The following is a 17,749-nucleotide window of genomic DNA, read 5'->3' as shown; positions in this document are numbered from 1 at the left end:
GTCATGAAGCACACTTCATGCTGAGAGCTATCATGAGCTGGAAGGAAAATCATTCATACAAGGACTCTTAGTCACAAGGCACACATACAAGGCAACTTGTCCACACGCCAAGGACAGCCCATATTTGATCAGCAGAAGCAGTTATCCCCCAGTGGCATTTTTGACAACATCACTCAGCCACCTACACTAACACCAACTGACTCTTTCAAACCCACCAGTGGCTCATGTGATTTTATGTTACAGTGAAACTAATATGACAAGTCAACCACATGGGTATAAGAGGAAGTCTTCTTTATCAAACAGAGTAGGAGAAAGCATGCTCTGGGAAAGTGACCTGCACAGGTATGAAAGAACCACTGAAAGCCAACTGTGCTCTTCCAGACTGCCACATTCCCTAAGGGGTCTCAGCAGCAAGAAAGCAGCAAGAAACCTGAGTCTGGCCCACCTCATCACCTGAAAGGCAGTAGTGTCAGGACAAAGGGAATAAGAGGAGAAAATCAGATGGAAAGAGAAAATACACCCCCAAAAGATAGTTACAACTGTTCTGCTTGGCAAAACCCCCACAGAGGGCAGCTGAGCCCATAGGATGAAGCATGTCTCTGCCTGCATTTCCAGTTTTAAAATGCATCAGTGTAAGCTGACATTCAAAGTAAAGGGATAGCCTTTATTGCTGTCATATTAGAACACCCCTCTGGAATCTGTACTGCAAGCAAGGGAATGAAGGCTGATGCAAAGTGCTGACACGTAACTTCAGACTTCAAATCTGCCAGAAATTCCTTCGGTCCCAAAAGACTCTCTCCCATCTTACTGCAATGTAATTGCTACTCTCTGCTGAAAACACCAGGCTATTGGGCATATCATTATTCATAAAAATGTACCAAACTGAGTACAAGATGTAAGGACATAGCAGCCAGCAGAATAACATTTCTCTACACTTACCCATTTTCTTGCATGCCAGTTACAAGTTTTCAGTTTGAAAATTAAAGGTTGGCACAGCTATAAAAACTAGACAAAGATAAAACCTCTTCACAAGCTTACAGAAGAGTGTTTTATAGCTAAGACGTGTTTTGCTTAAAACTGGCATTTATAGATTGTGGAGGCAGTGTGAAGATTTCAGCAGACAGCAAATCCTCTGTTGAAAGAACATACTGTCTGTTTACAAAGCAGTACACTCAGCTCTTTAAAACGTGAAGAACTTTTGGGGCAAAATCCCTTCAAATTTTCACATCTCCTCTCTCAGAATACTTATCTTAAGGCTTAAGTTCATTCTTTATCCTCAAAACTTCCACTGACTTCAATGAGAACCTGCCTACATGAGAATTAACAAAAAATAAAGTCCTTAAATCAGGGACTGCAGGATTTGGCTCTCCAATATAGAACGGATAGAGAGAAATTCAGAAGGGACCTTCCAGACAGACAAGATTTCTCAGAAGAATTCTCTGTTTAAAAAAGAGCCAGTCCCTTGAAATTAGACTGTCGGAATAATGAACAAAGATAAACACCACAGCAATCAGAAAGTGGCTAGCTAATGGAAACGCGTGTTTTCTTCTGTTGAAAAAATGCAGCCTCCTTTTCTGACTCACCGTTATTTCCTGCTCGTAGGTCCAAACACCACAGGCCAGTTCAACACAGAATATTACAAGCAAGCTTCCAAAGTACTGCAGAAAACAGAATGGTCTTGGTTATTTTTGCTATCCAGTTTAACTTTGGAAAAAAAGACTTAACAATTTTGAAGGACATCTTGAAACATTATTAACATTTCACATGACTGAAGACATGGAACGTAAAATACTCTTCTTAATCAAAATATGAGTTATGTAGCAAACTTTCTAAAAGTTTATGTTATGTGATTTCATACAAGCTTAACATGAATATTATATGAATATTACAATGGGAAAATAAATTCATTTCCTTCTTGCCCAAGAGTACAAGGCTATCATGACACATTATGCTAAAACAGTTGAAAAGAGGACAATCTTTTCTCCTCTCATATAGGTGGGGGGGAAAAAAAAACCAACTCTTTTTTCTTTAAAGCAACATATCCAAATCATGACAACAGCCAAAAGCAAAAAGAAAAAAATAAATATAAAAAAAGAGCAAATTCACAATACAGAAGCAAACTAGGTTCTTGAAAGCCCTGTTCTCAAGAAAGTGATTTAGATAGTTGAGATCAGGCATAAATGTACAAGTTCTAACCACTGAACTACTTAAAAATAGAAAATACATGTATAAATGAAGAAGCTGTACCAATCTTGATGAAGATGGTTAAGAAAAACTGACTGCTGTGTTTAAAAAGAGCAGAACTATATTCTATATAGCATCAACAAACCCTTCCTGAACTTCAGGATAAAGCCGCACTGGTGTTCTCTATTAAAAGTGATGCTTTTATCTTTTTATTAAAGCAGAATATAGCTCCATTCATCCTTAACTCCAAACTTTCTTCCATATCAATGGACTGAGCTCCCCCTTGTTCTCAGTACACAAGACCTAAAGTTACAGCCATCATGGATTTTATTTCAAAATCAAATCACAATGTAAAATAGAATAAATCTGTAATTCAATTAGTAGGGTACATGCCAAAAGGCTCCTAATTTAGTCATTTAATTCCAGAATCTATTTAGGACAGGTATAAAACACATAAAACATGTACTGAGGATACATGATGGGGGTAAATAAGCTATATTATTTAAAATAGAGAATATAAATCCACAAGTAGTCCGATTTAACAGTCACCTACCTACACAGTACCTTTTTCATGCACCCAGTCTGGAACTGAGAAATTCACAGATACCTTGACAGCCACTGAACAGTGTCATCCTTAACTCCTACTTGCTGATCAGGTCTATCTCCCTGAATCAGGTTTGCAGACACAAACCGCCAAATTAAAAATGCGCATGTAAAAATATTCATGCAAATTTTGAAGAGAAACCTGGATTCAATGCCCTCCTCCTGCAAAGGTCAGTTCAATCAAGATGATATTGAATGAAAACATCCCGTTTTTCTAATCTCCACCACATTACACTGCATCATCATAGTCAATATAGCTTAACAACACATTGCACACCCTTACAAATCAACACTGTAAGCACATGAAGAGCTCCTGTACAGGCCTTCAATAACCAGTATGTTCATCCTCCAGAGGTTCAAAAGAGGAAAAAATGTTAGTCACACCTTTTAAGAACCATGCAGCTTTCTCTAAAAAATAAAATCATGAACTTCTGGACAATGTATCCACTATCACCATAGTGCCTGCAAGTTACGCAAATACTTTGCATACTCTGCAAATATTCACTTCAAAAGGAGATAAGAATACCACATGCTTTAGCTCTATTAATTCATATAAAAAATGTTTAAGGATATTGTGGCTAATACTGACATTTTAGAGAAGAAGAACAACGAAATATTTTAATGAAAAGCGAATTTGAGTACTCAGCTGACAAAGAAAATTTTAGTGGCTTTATACTCTAAATTACATATTAAGCCTGGGACTGCCTGTTAGCACCAAATCTTATGCCAAGCTCACCGATTATGGTAAAAGTGATACATGTGCGGGTACATGTATGGCACTCTCTGGAAAACTCTTCATGTGCAGTTCCTTGCAACAATTCATTCACCAACCTTAACATCTGAAACTTCCTTGGTTTTGTTCAGTTAGGAAAGTTTGTGTTAGCAGTTGGAGAAAAAAGAGCCAAACCAAAGATTTTCTCCAGTAACTGAATCTAGCTCAGGACAGAAAACTATTTAGCCAGATTCACTCATAATCCACTACTGGATCTGCCAGGAAATTAGCACTCCTGACTAGCTAAATCTGGACACATCAGGGCCCTGCAGAATCAAACCTTCTGTCCTGAGAAAGCACATCTTCTGTCTGCAAGGCAAAGGACAAGACAAAACGCACAGCATTTACACACATGAAACCACACACTAGTAGGTATATGAGCAAATGCAGGCACACCAAACTTGTACAAAGGAGTTTCAGTTTCCCTCTTCTACTGAAGGGGAATATTATACCTCTCTCTAAATGCAATGGTTTGCAAAACAAGTAATTCTTATGACAGTTGTGTATGTGTGGAAAAAACCCTCTAACCATTATTTAAATTTCCTACCCTTAATTTCCATCTTCCAAAACCAGAAACTTACTAATTTCAGTGCCTATTCCTTGCCCCCAATTAGACTCCCACAGGAGTCTGAATGTTAAATGTATCTTCCTGCATTTACACACTTCTGCTTTCTGCCAGAAACTCGAATGTGGTTTTGAAGCAAGACTCTTCCTATGGGCTGAGTGGCTACATTCTGTAAAGGAGACAACCCACTGAGGAATGCTATTGAGCACTATGCACAAAACTGCTCCAGCAGGTCACTGATACTACCTTCTACAGCACACCTCCCTCAGAACAGTTTACTGAGATATTTTCTATGGATTTTTTTGTTGTTGTTTTGTTTCTAGGTTTTCAGGGGCACAAAGAGGGTAGGATAGAGGAAGACTCAAAAGGAAGCAAATGTTTTTGCAAAGATATCTACAGGTTATCATAAATAATAATAAAAAAATATAAGCAATTAATGCAAACCCACAATCACTTTAAAAACGAGAGACTTTTCACATGGCCAATACTATAGGCTTTTAACATCCCTCTTTTGAAGGCAACTGCTAATTGCTATACTTCTCTCCCTAGACAGACTATGCAAAGTCATCAGAAAATTGAAGTGGCTCCTTCATCCTGTTACAAACCTGTCAGAGTCCATTTCATTGAAGGATTTCCTTCAGCAAGGAGGAAAAAGCTAAACCAGCAAGGCTGTGAAAAAAGGTGAAACGCTGATTCCTTGAGAGTGGCTGAATGACTGAAATGCTGGCAGAAAACACTCTTTTGAGAGTAACAAATCAGTGTAAGAATATTTGCCAATAAGAAAAAAATAGAAAAAAGAACCTACAGTAGGCATTTACTGCTCCTAAGTCACAGATATGCATGTGGCCAATATACTAAATTTTAGCATCCCTGCAATGTCAAATGGATGTGTCAATTAGCAGGGTTAGTTCTTCTGCAAGCTCCTCATTAAGCTTGCTCACCACTACTGGCCACAGGGGATAAAGGCAGGCAACAGTTCAGTAAAGCAGTAGCTTTCCAACAGGAGCATCTCCTCTAATACCTTGAACCTTGCACAAGCATCTGGGCTTTTCTTCTGCAGCCTTGGATAGGTATATGCGTGTGGCTCCATCTTCAGAGCACAAAGCTGCACCACTGACAGCCTGCAGAGGCTTGAACAACTGAAAAGAAGTGGGAACAGAAATAAAGTAATGACATGAAAACTACTTTCAGAAAGAAGCAAAGACAGAGGGGTGAAGGGCCAAGGAAAGATACTGAAGATATTCCCTGTGTGAATATCAGGTGCAATTACCTGTCCAGTGTGTGTAATCACCAGACCCTGCTCTGCTGCAATACTCTTCATGTGGAACAGAGTAAAAGTGACTACAGCTGACATCCTCACCTTGCCCTGAAAACTCTGGTGCAGAAACCACTCACAGCAACAGCACAGAAACCCACCACAATGAGTACAACCTGCTAGAGCAGAGATACTACCAGAGCATGCTCAGCTTTGACAACTTATAATAGTCTCAAGAGAGGTTTTGCTCTTAAGCAACTCAGACAGTTGTAGGCCCACTTCTACAGGGAATTCATACATAAGACAGAAGGGCAGTGGGATAATGGATATACTGAATGAAATTCAATGATGATGAAATTCAGCCACAGAAGGGAGGTAAACATTAAGAAAATAATCAAAGACAGAAAAAAAAAACCCACAAAAAATGGGTACTAGCATTAAAGTAATAGCTTTTGTTCTAATTCAGATGGCTTTCAGATAGCTATACACATAAAGGCTATCAGAACCTGAGAAAGTACTCGAAACATACATGTTATTTTCAAATATGGATAAAAAAAGTCAAAATAATTTAAACCTATTTTTAGAAAGATCTGTGTGGACTGTCCAAATAGGATCAACAGTTTCAGTCTGAATAAAATTCCTGCACACCACAGTGGCATCCCATGGGAGGGTATAAGCTCCATATACGCCACTGCTCCATACATGGAGCATACATGCTCTGGCATATGCCCAAAATATCTTCGTATTTCTCAATCTAAGGCTAAAACTTGAAATACAAAAGTAACTTAGCTTGATTAAGTTATGAGTTTTTCTTCTATTTGTTCTACTAGGCTAAGCAAATGACCACCACCACCAAACACATTACAGGAACACATTTTTTCTTGATCATCTCAACCATTCAGATATAAACACAAAAAAATATAGCAAAACCAAGCACACAATCACTACTGCAGACACACTGCATTTGTTTAAAAGGTGTTTGCTCCAACAATTCCCATTCTGTTCTGAGAGCAGCAGTGAACAGCGCACACATGAAGTGCCTCTCAGCATAAAATCTGCCCCCTCATGGCCTTCTCTACGGCAGAGTACAGGGTTTTTTTTATGGTGCAATGATGGGCAATGGCAGGCAATGGCACTGAAGGATATAAAGCATGAAGCACAATAGCTTATGTTTTTTTCAGAGATGTAATACAAAATTCCTACTGTAGTTCTAGAGATTTTTTGGTTTGACTTGAACATGCCACATGAGTCCTGCAATTAATCACTTAATTTGTCTATGCTTTTCAGGCAACAGGTGATGAAAACTGGTGAAAAATAACCTCTATTTTTGTTACTATCATGGCAACAGGAAATTGGAAAAACTGGGACTTCAGAAAATGCAGTATATGGAGGGAGTCTAAAAATTTTGCTCGTCCTCCCACCCCAGTCACCATTTCAAATACTCTTCTCCAAATTATTTCCAAGAACACTGATTTCTCTTTTTTTTTTTTTTTGTTTGGACAGTGGAAATATTAAATCCTAATTACACTTAGGACAGGAAAACTAGAGATAAAATTCTTGTGTCCTGCAGTAGCCTCCTTCAGTGCAATAGCCAGGGCTACGTGAATACCCCGTGCCCTTTTATCACCCATCTCAATCATCCCACTGGCAGAGATACAAAAACCACATGACTATCTTCAAAGGATGCCCTTCCAAACGCAAGTGTAACCATTATGCTAGAAATGAAGCTACGAGCAGAGGCCCTCACAGAAATTTTATGGCTATAGGTACTTAGGGATCAACAGGTCACTATAACCCTCTAGTGCGAAGCAGCCCAGGCAGGTAAGGAAAGCCATACTACAAAGCCATGCATACACAGGTATGCTCCTGAAGTGATACTATGTGGGCTCTTTTTGCTCTGCCACAGCTGGGCTTGGCAATTTTTTGCCAATGACCTATGGAATGCCTCATCAGCATTCAGCTACTATAACTCGTAAAATCAGCGGGCTATTAGCCCATGCACAAGGAGAATCAAAGACCCGAACACATGCCCAGTCATGCTCACTTGGAGAATTTGGTCTACAAGACTGTAGAAAGCCTTCCTTTTCTGAGCAAATGTATCTTTCGCTGAAGGACCAGTGTACTTACTAATGAATCATCATTCACATGCTCTGCAATTCATTTAATAAACATCTTTTTCATGCTTTACCACTCTCCTCCCAAGAGTTTTGTTTTCTTACACAAGGCATAAAACTGTTTTTTCCTCCTCTGATTCAAGAGAAAACAAACCCTTATGTCCTTATTTGTCAGAGCAAATGGAAAGTAGCTTATCAGCAAGTCCAGCCTCCTCAGGCTTGCTGTCTGGCACTCAAACCACCTTCTCGGGCAACATGGTCCATATGGCAAGAGAGGCAAGGAAAGCTCGGGGAGGGAAGGGCAGGGTCTGAATGAGATTTCAAGGGTAAGGCAGCTGCAGAATGAAACCTTACGGGAATCTCTGACAGACTAGAGTATATGGTATGTAAAACAAATGCCAGAAGATTTTAACAGGCTTATGCATAGCATTTCCCAATGGCTAACAGCATGAGAGCGTCAGCCTTGTTCTTTGGAGACACAAGCCATCCAGACATCTGTCTGCACCCTGACCACCATCACTAGATCACCAACAGGAACCAGACTCTTTCTGTGCAAAACCCAGTAAGAAGTCCCCCCTCCTTCAGTAAGTTACAAGCTATGGTTCCCTTTATTTATTGCAGCTTACAAAGTAAGGAGGTTATTTTAACGGTTATTTTAATCCCGCTGTATCCTTTAAAAATGAAGCACTCATTAAACCGAGCCAGACAAGCTGCATGGAAAACTGAAATCCTCTGTTTATCCACTCCGGCAGCACAAACTTTCCCCTGCCTGCCCTGCTTCTTTCCAGCTCCCTCAGCCCTGCCCTGAAGGGATTAACAGTTCATTTGTCATTCCAATTTAAAATTTGGTTTGCTTGCTTGACAACGCAGAAATCTGTGAGAAACACAGTCACGAGTCAACAAAAGAATGGGCTGAAACCACCAACTTATGATATTAGCTACTGAATGCCATCCAGTTCTTCAAAATAAATATATTCCACAGCAAAATATTCAAATATCCCTATTATTTTAGACTTGTTTTACCAGATCACAAAATTTTATCAGTGTCTTCCAGCTTGTAACCTTTGCAAAGTCCAAGTTTTATATGATTTACAACTTTTCCTAGAAACCTTTGTAAATAACTTCCTGAATTAAAAAAAATTGAATTATGGCAGTGAACATTACAATATTCTAAGGTATGTGTCCAAGTTCTTTTGATTTACCCCTGTGCTTTTTCAAAAGCTGAATAAATTTGTTTATGAATAGTTAGGGCTTTGTTCACAACCTAAATTCTTCTGTGAAGTACTAATGACCTGTTTTAAATGTTTAATAGTTAATCTTTGCTTTTATAAAGAAATAGGTATTATTTTGGAAATAAGAAAATGCACACTTCAGATAATTATTAGCATTTATTTGCTCAAGGCTCAATTACCTAAAGTCAGTGAACTCCAAGGAATAAGGGTTGTTGTGAGGGTATGGTAAAGTACTGAACAGGACATAGGTACAGATAGACATTAGACCATTATTTCCTCACAGCTCAAAATATTCCCTTCCTCCTATTTCTTCATAGAATTTTTATTAAAAACTAAAGTTTCCTCTTCCACACAGATTTTCAAAACACTTCATCTCTCTACTTCTTTATTTTTTTACCAAGGAAATCAAAGGAAAGTCCTTTTTCCTTGTAAAATAGACCAGTTTGGTACTGACACACAATAACTCTGCCTCAACATGCCCAAAAACACTTCAAGCATTCACCATTTTCAGTGAAGAAGTGCTCTCAGATATAAAACCCATACCACAGCCCCTGTGCACACAGCACAGTGTCTCTGTGATTAATTAGTCAAAAGGGCAAGATTAGGCAAAAAAAAAGAGATTAATTTAACTGTCAGGGCATGCACTCCACACTCAGTCTGTGGCAACAAGAATGCAGCTGAACTAACTACAGTGTCAAGGCATACCCCAGCGGTGAGGCTGGGCTGCATTTCAGACAAGACACTGAGCTTGGCTGGGCTTTGTGGATCTGTTTACTCATTTACTCCTTCCTTGCTCTCAGGTACTCTCCCATTCTCTATTCCTTTCAGCAGAGGGGAAAAAAAAAAAATGAGCTGGGAAAGCAAGCAATGAGAAAAGAGGAGTTAGGAAGGGAGGGAAAAAAAGGACACTATAGCAGCAAGACCATGTATTATCTCCGCAGCTCCCTGTCTTCTTTTCTAAGTCAAGATGCAGCAGCTCTCACTCCCATCCTGGTATCATTCCCAGCTCTCTAGCCTCAACCTCAGTCCCTTGAACCTATAGTCTTATCAATCCCTGTCTTTTCAATAGCTTTCTGGTACCCACATCCATCATTCCACTTTACCTACCCTTCTATTACTACCTTTCCTCCTCTATTCAACAGGGAGTATCTTTCCAGAGTCCTTTTCGGTTCTGCTGTCATTTCAGCCCCTTCTCCTGCCGGGGCCATTAATGACTTTCAAGAACTTAAGAGGGAGGAAGCAGTATTAACAGTGTAACAAGTGGGAATAGGGGGGGTGGGAGGGTGACCAAGGGACAGAAACAAGCATGATAAAAAAGAACAAGGCTTGCTACAAAAGTTTTGAGTCATGAGTCTGGACATAGTGACACTCAGTAAAAACAATACTCAGGACAAATGTCCCCAAGAACATGAAAAACAGTAACTCCGTTAGCTGAGCTTAAATGTATAGCACACAGTGCAAAGTGTGCCACAGAATTCCAGGCAGTATGTTTCATGCCAAAAACATTCTGGAACCATAAAATACTAATATTGACAGATATTTACCTTTCAACTTCGCACTGTACCTTCTCCCTAAAGGATAAGCAACTGACTCTTCACTATTGCAGAAGTATGCAAAAAAGCAACTATTTTAATTGACAGCATCATAACCATGCTTTCTGAGCTTGCTGTTGTGTCATGGTTTAAGCCCAGCCAGCAATTAAGTACTACACAGCTGCTCAATCACTGTCCCAAAGAGCAGGGAAAAAAATGTATAAAAAACATGGGTTCAGCAAAGAACAGTTTAATAATTGAACATAATAATACAATAATGATAATACTAGTAATGATGAAAGCAAATAAAAAGCGAGGAAGGAATAAACACCACTCCACAAGAAAAAAAACAAACAAACAAGAAACCAACCAACAAACAAGCAAGTGACACACAATGTGATTGGTGACTGATACCCAGCCTGCCCCAAGCAGCAATTTGCCCTTCCTGGTCACCTTTCCTCCCACCCACCCACTCTCCCCCACTCCCCTGTTTATATGTTTATATACTGGGCATGACGTGCTGTGGCATGGAATACCCCTTTGGCTGGTTTGGGTCAGGTGTCCTGTCTCTTCTCCCTCCCTGCTTCCTGTGCCCCTCCTCATTGGCAGAGCATAAGAGACTGAAAAGTCCTTGATCAGGGCAAGCATTACTTAGCAACAGCTAAAACATCGGTGTGTTATTAGCATTATTCTCAGACTAATGCCTGTACCAGCTACTGGAAAGAAAATTAACTCTATCCCAGTTGAAACCAAGACAGTAAATCAAAGGCATTCCCCTACATAGCTCTCAAGGGGCTAGACAGTTCTTGTTACCTTGGTGCAGTTATGCAGTGGCTCAAACAGTACCATGCTGCCTCTGCTCTGCTACAACATGGCTGTACGTTCAAGGCAGCTGTTAAATGCTAGGGTGAAGGAAGCAGACCATCACTGTGAGCACAGCAAATATTTGGATTTTAGCCAAACATTTGCTAGAAGACCTGGACACTCCCAACAGCTCAATTCCTGTCATACTGCTCCACCCCAACACTCTTCCCTCCATGCTGCTCAAATATACAGCTGCTCTTGCTGTCTGATCAACAGGCAGCACCCTTCATCTCTAAATGCCTCCCAAAAACCCACAGTGCCAGCCAACTCTCTCTCATCTGTGAGCTCCCTCTCCTAGTTAACTAGGCACTGTTTAAAAGCACCTGACTTTGAGTAAGTACATGCACAGTTCTGTACATTTATGAGGAAGAAGACAAGGTCAAAAAAAAACCAGACCTCACACTTGGGCTGAGGAGTTGTCACTGGACTTCAGACCCACTACAGTCCACTTCACCACTCTGGCAGCCCTGCAGAGCACACCCACCCCTGGCAAAGCCCAGCTTCGCTCTGTGGTGTTGGAGCTGCCACAGTGTCACCAATCTCTAACCATTTCTCTGAACCTCAGAAACTCCCAATTTGAACAGGAAAGCAGCTTACCATCTATCCCATTTCAAGGCAAACAAAAAAAGATGCCTGTACTAGTCATAATTAGACATCTCCTCAAACAGTGTTCTTTGAAATGAAAATTAGAAATACAGAAAGAAGAAGAAAAAAAAAAGCTCTATATTTATTTTCTTGAGAAAGTTGCTCGTATCTGAAACTACTGGAGTATAATACAAATATTTTTTCTTACAATTGGAATGTCAAATAAGCAGCACTTCAAAATGCAAACTACACGTCCAGCTCCTTATTTACCCACTGACTATCTGAATTTGAATTTTAGTGCAGTACTGGCTTCTCACCAAACATGTACTACAGTATTATAAACCCACTTAAACCAGCCCTTCCGCAAGGCAGGCCAATCTGACTTGTGAACCTCCGTTTTCCTTCTGCTCACATTATATTTGTAAATGAACTGCTGAAAAAAGGCACAAAACATGAAAATGAACTCAGTTTCTGTCCTGTTTAATTCTAAACTGCATGGGATTACACCAGGCATGCTTGTCAGTTATTTTTTCCCTTTCAATGTTTGGTTGTTAAAATAATGAAGAAATATTTCTGGTTGGTAAATAACAATTCCAGTGCCAAATGCTAGTACAAGGTACTGGAGCAGCTGTGACTGTGGTAAGAGTCCACATGGATTAGAATAAATACCCTTTATTATTATAGGACAAATAACATAGCCATTGTCAGATGAACTTCACAGAAACTACATTCACCAACACTGCATTTAGCTGGCTGAGAACTGCTGACATGAAACAGCTACATTCAAGCTAGGTTTGTCACATCTCCAGTTAACCTTTTCAACCAAAACATAGTATAATTTCTTTCTTATTATGAAGTATTTGCTTGCTTTTAAAGAAAAGATCAATTTAGGTTAATGATGGTTTGTCTGGTTATGTTTCAACTCAATTAACAGACAATTTAGGCTGGCAAGTTCCAACTGATAACCAGGCTTTGGCAAAAGTGAGTTAATAAGTTATTTGACCACACACAAATAGGACCTAACAACGTTTAGCTCTGAGGAATAGTTATTTCTTTGCCAACTTAATCATAAATATCAGTAATAGGATTTGCCCTATTGACCATCATATATTTCTAACAGTTTTTCCTTTGTGAAAACATATGCAGACAAATTTGATTCCTGTGCTGTTTAAATACTGTAATTACAGAAAACTCATAGTTATAAATGCCAAAATTTGCAATGAAAGCCCCAGCCAGGAAAATATTTTCCAGTGTTATTTTCATGAAGTTCTTCTTGTCAAGCAACAGAGTTTACACTTGCTGTTCTTAATCAAACAAAAACTTAAGAAAAATCGGGCACACTTAAGGTTACTGGTCTTAAAGAATATATGTGGGAAGGGTATGGGTGGGTGTGGGTGTTCTGTTTGGTTTTCAGCTAAACTATGGGAACAACAGACTTTAAAACCAATGGACAGAGCCTCAGAAGAGGAAAAGGATGGTTCTGGACTTATATTTTCTTCAAGTAAATTTGAAGAACCTTGCTTGAAAAACTGTAACAAGCACCATAAAACCTGGATTCTAGCTTCTCATCCTTGGACTTTTCCTACATTCAAGTAAGTGGCTAGGAAAAGTCCAGATCTTCCAGTTTAGGCTGGCATCACAGCCACTTCTACATGAGGACACTCATTACTCATGACATACAACAAAATTACATTATAGACACTTAAGGTATACATGGGCTGTTTATAACAACCAGCCTTTTAGGACTTAGTATTTGTGAAGCAATTAAAATTAAATGGTAACAGTTTTAAAATGCTGGTTCTACAAATAATCCACAGCATGCAGAAGACTGAGGTGTTATATTTTCTTACTATTAAACTGAGTAAACATTAGTTCAGTTTATATTTATGCCCCATGTGAATCTGGGAAGGTTTCAAGCATGTAATTCCAAGATAAAATTTGAAAAAACAAATTAAAATAATTATATATTCAGATGTACTAAAATATCTAGTAACATAGAACATAGCATCTATATATTTTATGGTCCTTATGCTTTATTAGATTTTCCAAAAATCCAATTCAATTAACATTAGCACTAGCAATTAGCATGCTGCCAGGAACGTCAAGATTTGTGTCCAAATAACTCTGCATGCAATCATTGTGGCTGTTCATGTTCTTCTGAAAGAAGATTAAAAACATGATTGAAGAGGTTGTTCATGTTTTACATGGTTTCTTTTCTTTTAGATGCACAAAAGCTCATTTTGTTGATCCATCACTTTTCTGATTAGTCTGATGAATGAACCATTGACTTAAGTCTGCATACTTCTGTGGTGTAACACGACTGTATTTCTTCAACAATTAATCAAAGACAATGACATACTTAGGAAGATACCATTTAGATTTGCTTATCAGTCTGCTTATCAAGAATAAATTCTCAAGCTCTCGAAAATGAAATATTCCCGCACAAAACGATATGGTCTTGCTTTGTTTTAGTATCATTTGACTGCCTAAAACCACTTTATTTTCAGATGGCATGAAAAGCTATAAATTGTTTCTTCTTTTCACTGGCAGTTTAAATAAATTGATGGCCAAGACCAGTTTAACTTCATTTTCTTTTTAATTAGTTACAACTTCTTTTTCAAGGCTTATACCAAAAGCTGTAACTTTTTTTCCCAGATACTGTGTAGCACTGGTCTGTATCATATAGTTGCTTTTACCTTTTTACTAACTCACAATAAAAACTATCACCACTACAAAATAAAAAACACTTTGTAAAAAAAATCTTGCAACCTTATAAAAAAATAAGGGTAATTTTTACTATTTATACAAAATAAATATGTTCAAAGCCCTTTTTAAGGTATGCAAGAAACACTGCTAAACAGAGCATGAAGTTACATTAATCCGTTATCTTTATGCAAGGGTTCATAACTAAGTAGCATCTGTCTTAGAACTTGTTCCCATGGATTTTAACATTGCAACTTTAAGATCTAGAAATAGAAAATGAGTGGCTATTATATTATTATAAAATATTCAGATTTAAATTAGAGTTTCCTCATACTGCATATGGGCTTTACAAATATTCAAAAGGAGAAACAGCCTTTACCCTCTTGCAGTTGAGGAACGCTTCTGTTGCAGAATTTCAGCTGGAAATCTCAAATAAAGCTTACTCCCATCCTCTCAAATGAAAAGACATTTTAATACAAAAGACAGGACAGCTTCCAAATAGTTTTAGCTTCAGTTAAAATATTTCTTTTTAGATAAGAGCAAAGGTTGCATAAATCCATAAATGTCAGGCAGGATTTTGCCTGTTCAGCTTCTCCTGTAATCACAGTGATCCAAGTCCTTTTCCATCCATTGCTCCCACTCTCTCAGCCTTAAGACTACCTGAAATCCTGCTTATCCTCATGTTAAAAGACAAAGCCCAACCCTGCAAGGACTACCATCTAGACTTCTAAGAAGCACACCGGTATATGGCACTCCTTGATCTTGGACAGTCTAAATATTTTGAAACACTAAACCTTTAAAATTAGCGCAGGTTTGATAGAGTTTTTGGTTTTGATGTTGGGGTTTTTGTTTGTTTGTTTTATCGCTCTAAAAATCACTGACTTAATGATGAAGAAAAAGGCATTTGGTTTCCTTGGCAGCTGAAGTCTGCTCACAGTTAAATTGTACATAGAGCCTTGTGCAGGAAAGACTATTGCTTTTCAGCTGCTGTTGGCTCAATTATGTAGCTTCCAAACAAAGGAAAAAGCTGGGTGTTAGGAATTTATTTCTAAACTTGCCCACAACCAAAAGAAACTACAAAATTCCCCATCCACATAAGAGAAGGCAAAGCTTTGGAGTACACTCAGAAATAACCTTCATCAGCTACAAACGCTGTTACTACACACATGCAATCAACTGTGTCGATAAAGCAAAGTCTATGTTATTTAGCTATTACACAGCCAAAAGGGTAGCATTAGGTTTATTTCAGAGCACTCAGACTCATGTTCCTATAATTATTAGTACTTAAGAGTTTGAGTTATATTTCCCCTCAGCAACTCTACTAAAATGAAGTGGATTTTTGCAAATGACACACTGCTTGTCTTTCAGTCACAGCATAATGCAGTCTAGGCAATAAATTCTTTCCTACTGTGTGCTTTGCAATTACAATTCCTTACTGATACCATAACTCAACATGGTAATAAAAAATAAGCAGTATTTGTCTAGTGCCTGTGGATTAAAACTCTTCTTACACTGCTGAAGCAAAGCAGAAGTTAGCTGTTTCTAGAGGTTATGAAACATACCCAAACAAGGAGCAACAGATTACTTTTCACTGTTCCACAGTAGCCCAGCATTCCAACCATGATGAGGAAACAGCAGACTGCAATCATGACCGGGTGGACCACAGGAAAGTAAGTCAAAATGACAGCCTCCTCCACCCTAAAGCCAATCAGAACCATAATCAAAAAAGCATAATAACACAAAAATGACATGTAATATATATGTAATACAGACAGCAAAATGAAAACAGTGGATTAGAAGATGAGTTCTTTCCAGTGCCTTGCACATTTCAGAGAAATCTATTCTACATGGTTTTAAAGTCAAATGCTGCATTCAGGTACCAGAAAGTTATGCATCATCTGAAATCTCTTTGGAGAGAAGGTGATCTTTCTATCCTGTACTTGCACAGTACATCGTACAATGAGGCCCTGTTCCATCAATAGGGCTCATAAGCACTACTGTAATAAAACTAACAGGATTTCCAAATCTCTGAACCGAATAAAGTATTTAAAACTAAACAGTAATATAATACAGTTACATTTGGGCAAAGGGCCAAAAAATCGATCCCTATCAGAAGAGAAAGGCATAGGAATAAAACAAGACTGAATTCGTATCTTTCCTGCTTCTCTAAGTTCAACTGATACCAGAAATGGTGGCAAAAATACACCTTTTAAAAAAAAAATAACTAGCTCAACTGAAGGTTTCTTAATTCTAGAAATCTTAATTAGGAAAATTCCCATACAGAATGAACAACATATACTGCAATCAATCACCCACACAGATTAACAGGTTTAAGGAAAGCTTTACCTTGTTTCTGCAGTTAAAGTGAGAACATTATTCAGGTAGTCTCTCATCCAAGCAGAAACACCTAATACGCTGATGGACATCAACTAAAAAGAAAAGAAGTTATTTATCATGCATTAAAAAAAAAAAAATTGCAAGATCATTCATAACTATGTAGACCAACCATCAGTAATATCTTTCATGCTTTCATTTATCCAAACCACATACTGTTCCCAAAACTGTACTTCTATATGTTTAGAGCTGGGTTTTGCCCAAGTATTTAGGGAGACAGTGACAATAATCTTCTCTTCAGCATGCATAAATAATGCCTGGAATAACTTCTCTTCCATCCAGCGATGCTACTGCTGGCTCAAGTCCCACCACTGCACAGTTTACCACAGAAACAACAGATAAGGTTTTGCTAAAATCAGTGACTCTTTCAGGACTCACAGTGACACCCACCAGTCTGTACGAAACTATGACGCCATGCTGAGGTACACAGCCAGTGAAGAATAAGCAGAAGCCCCATACAAGATACGACAGTACTGATACATTGACACATACAAGAGGAGATGAGGAGACTTATCTTGCAGTTAAATTCAGAAGAACATAATTATTTTTGCTCATTTAGACAAAGTCACACCATGAACACTATGCCATGGTTTCCTGAACCACAAGATGAGAATAAAACTCACTGCACTTCAATTACAAACCCCAGACCATCAGAGTGGCATAGTACCTAACCTGCCACATAGAACTGCCACCACCTCAACAGACCTGGATTTCTGTCACCCAATACCACCGTGTACTCCAGCACACCTGGGATCTACCAGTGCTCTGGCCTCTGATTTTCATGAGAAGCCAAACCTAAACAACATGGCCACAACATACCTACCACACCATGACAGCATCAGCTCTTCTGCTGCTGTACCCGAGGCACTGCTAGAGGACAAATTCACTTGTATTTTGCACTGGGTTAGATGAGCCAGTTTGCTCTTCCTCCTAGAGAAGGGACCAT

The 17,749-nt window shown here is 38.7% G+C and overlaps 1 protein-coding gene across 7 annotated transcripts in view; it reads right to left on the bottom strand.

Annotated features, from left to right (window-relative positions):
* The window catches only part of TSPAN12 (tetraspanin 12), a 45,307-nt gene that overhangs the window by 12,272 nt on the left and 15,286 nt on the right, over positions 1-17,749 (bottom strand). For 6 of the 7 annotated variants that reach the window (XM_061373007.1, XM_061373008.1, XM_061373005.1 and 3 more), the window contains 3 exons: positions 16,756-16,838; positions 15,972-16,107; positions 1,584-1,658 (listed from right to left, as the gene is read on the bottom strand). In XM_061373007.1, the coding sequence (XP_061228991.1) occupies positions 1,584-1,658; positions 15,972-16,107; positions 16,756-16,838 (294 nt within the window). The remainder of the gene's footprint in view (positions 1-1,583; positions 1,659-15,971; positions 16,108-16,755; positions 16,839-17,749) is intronic. The other variant, XM_061373010.1, reaches the window with a different exon arrangement.

Source organism: Neopsephotus bourkii, unplaced genomic scaffold (genome assembly GCF_033783945.1).
Source record: "Neopsephotus bourkii isolate Nb327-2 ecotype Australia unplaced genomic scaffold, CSIRO-AGI_Nbou_v1 NB_1624, whole genome shotgun sequence".
Classification (NCBI taxonomy): Eukaryota; Metazoa; Chordata; class Aves; order Psittaciformes; family Psittacidae; genus Neopsephotus; species Neopsephotus bourkii.
This window is presented reverse-complemented; position numbering and strand designations above follow the sequence as displayed.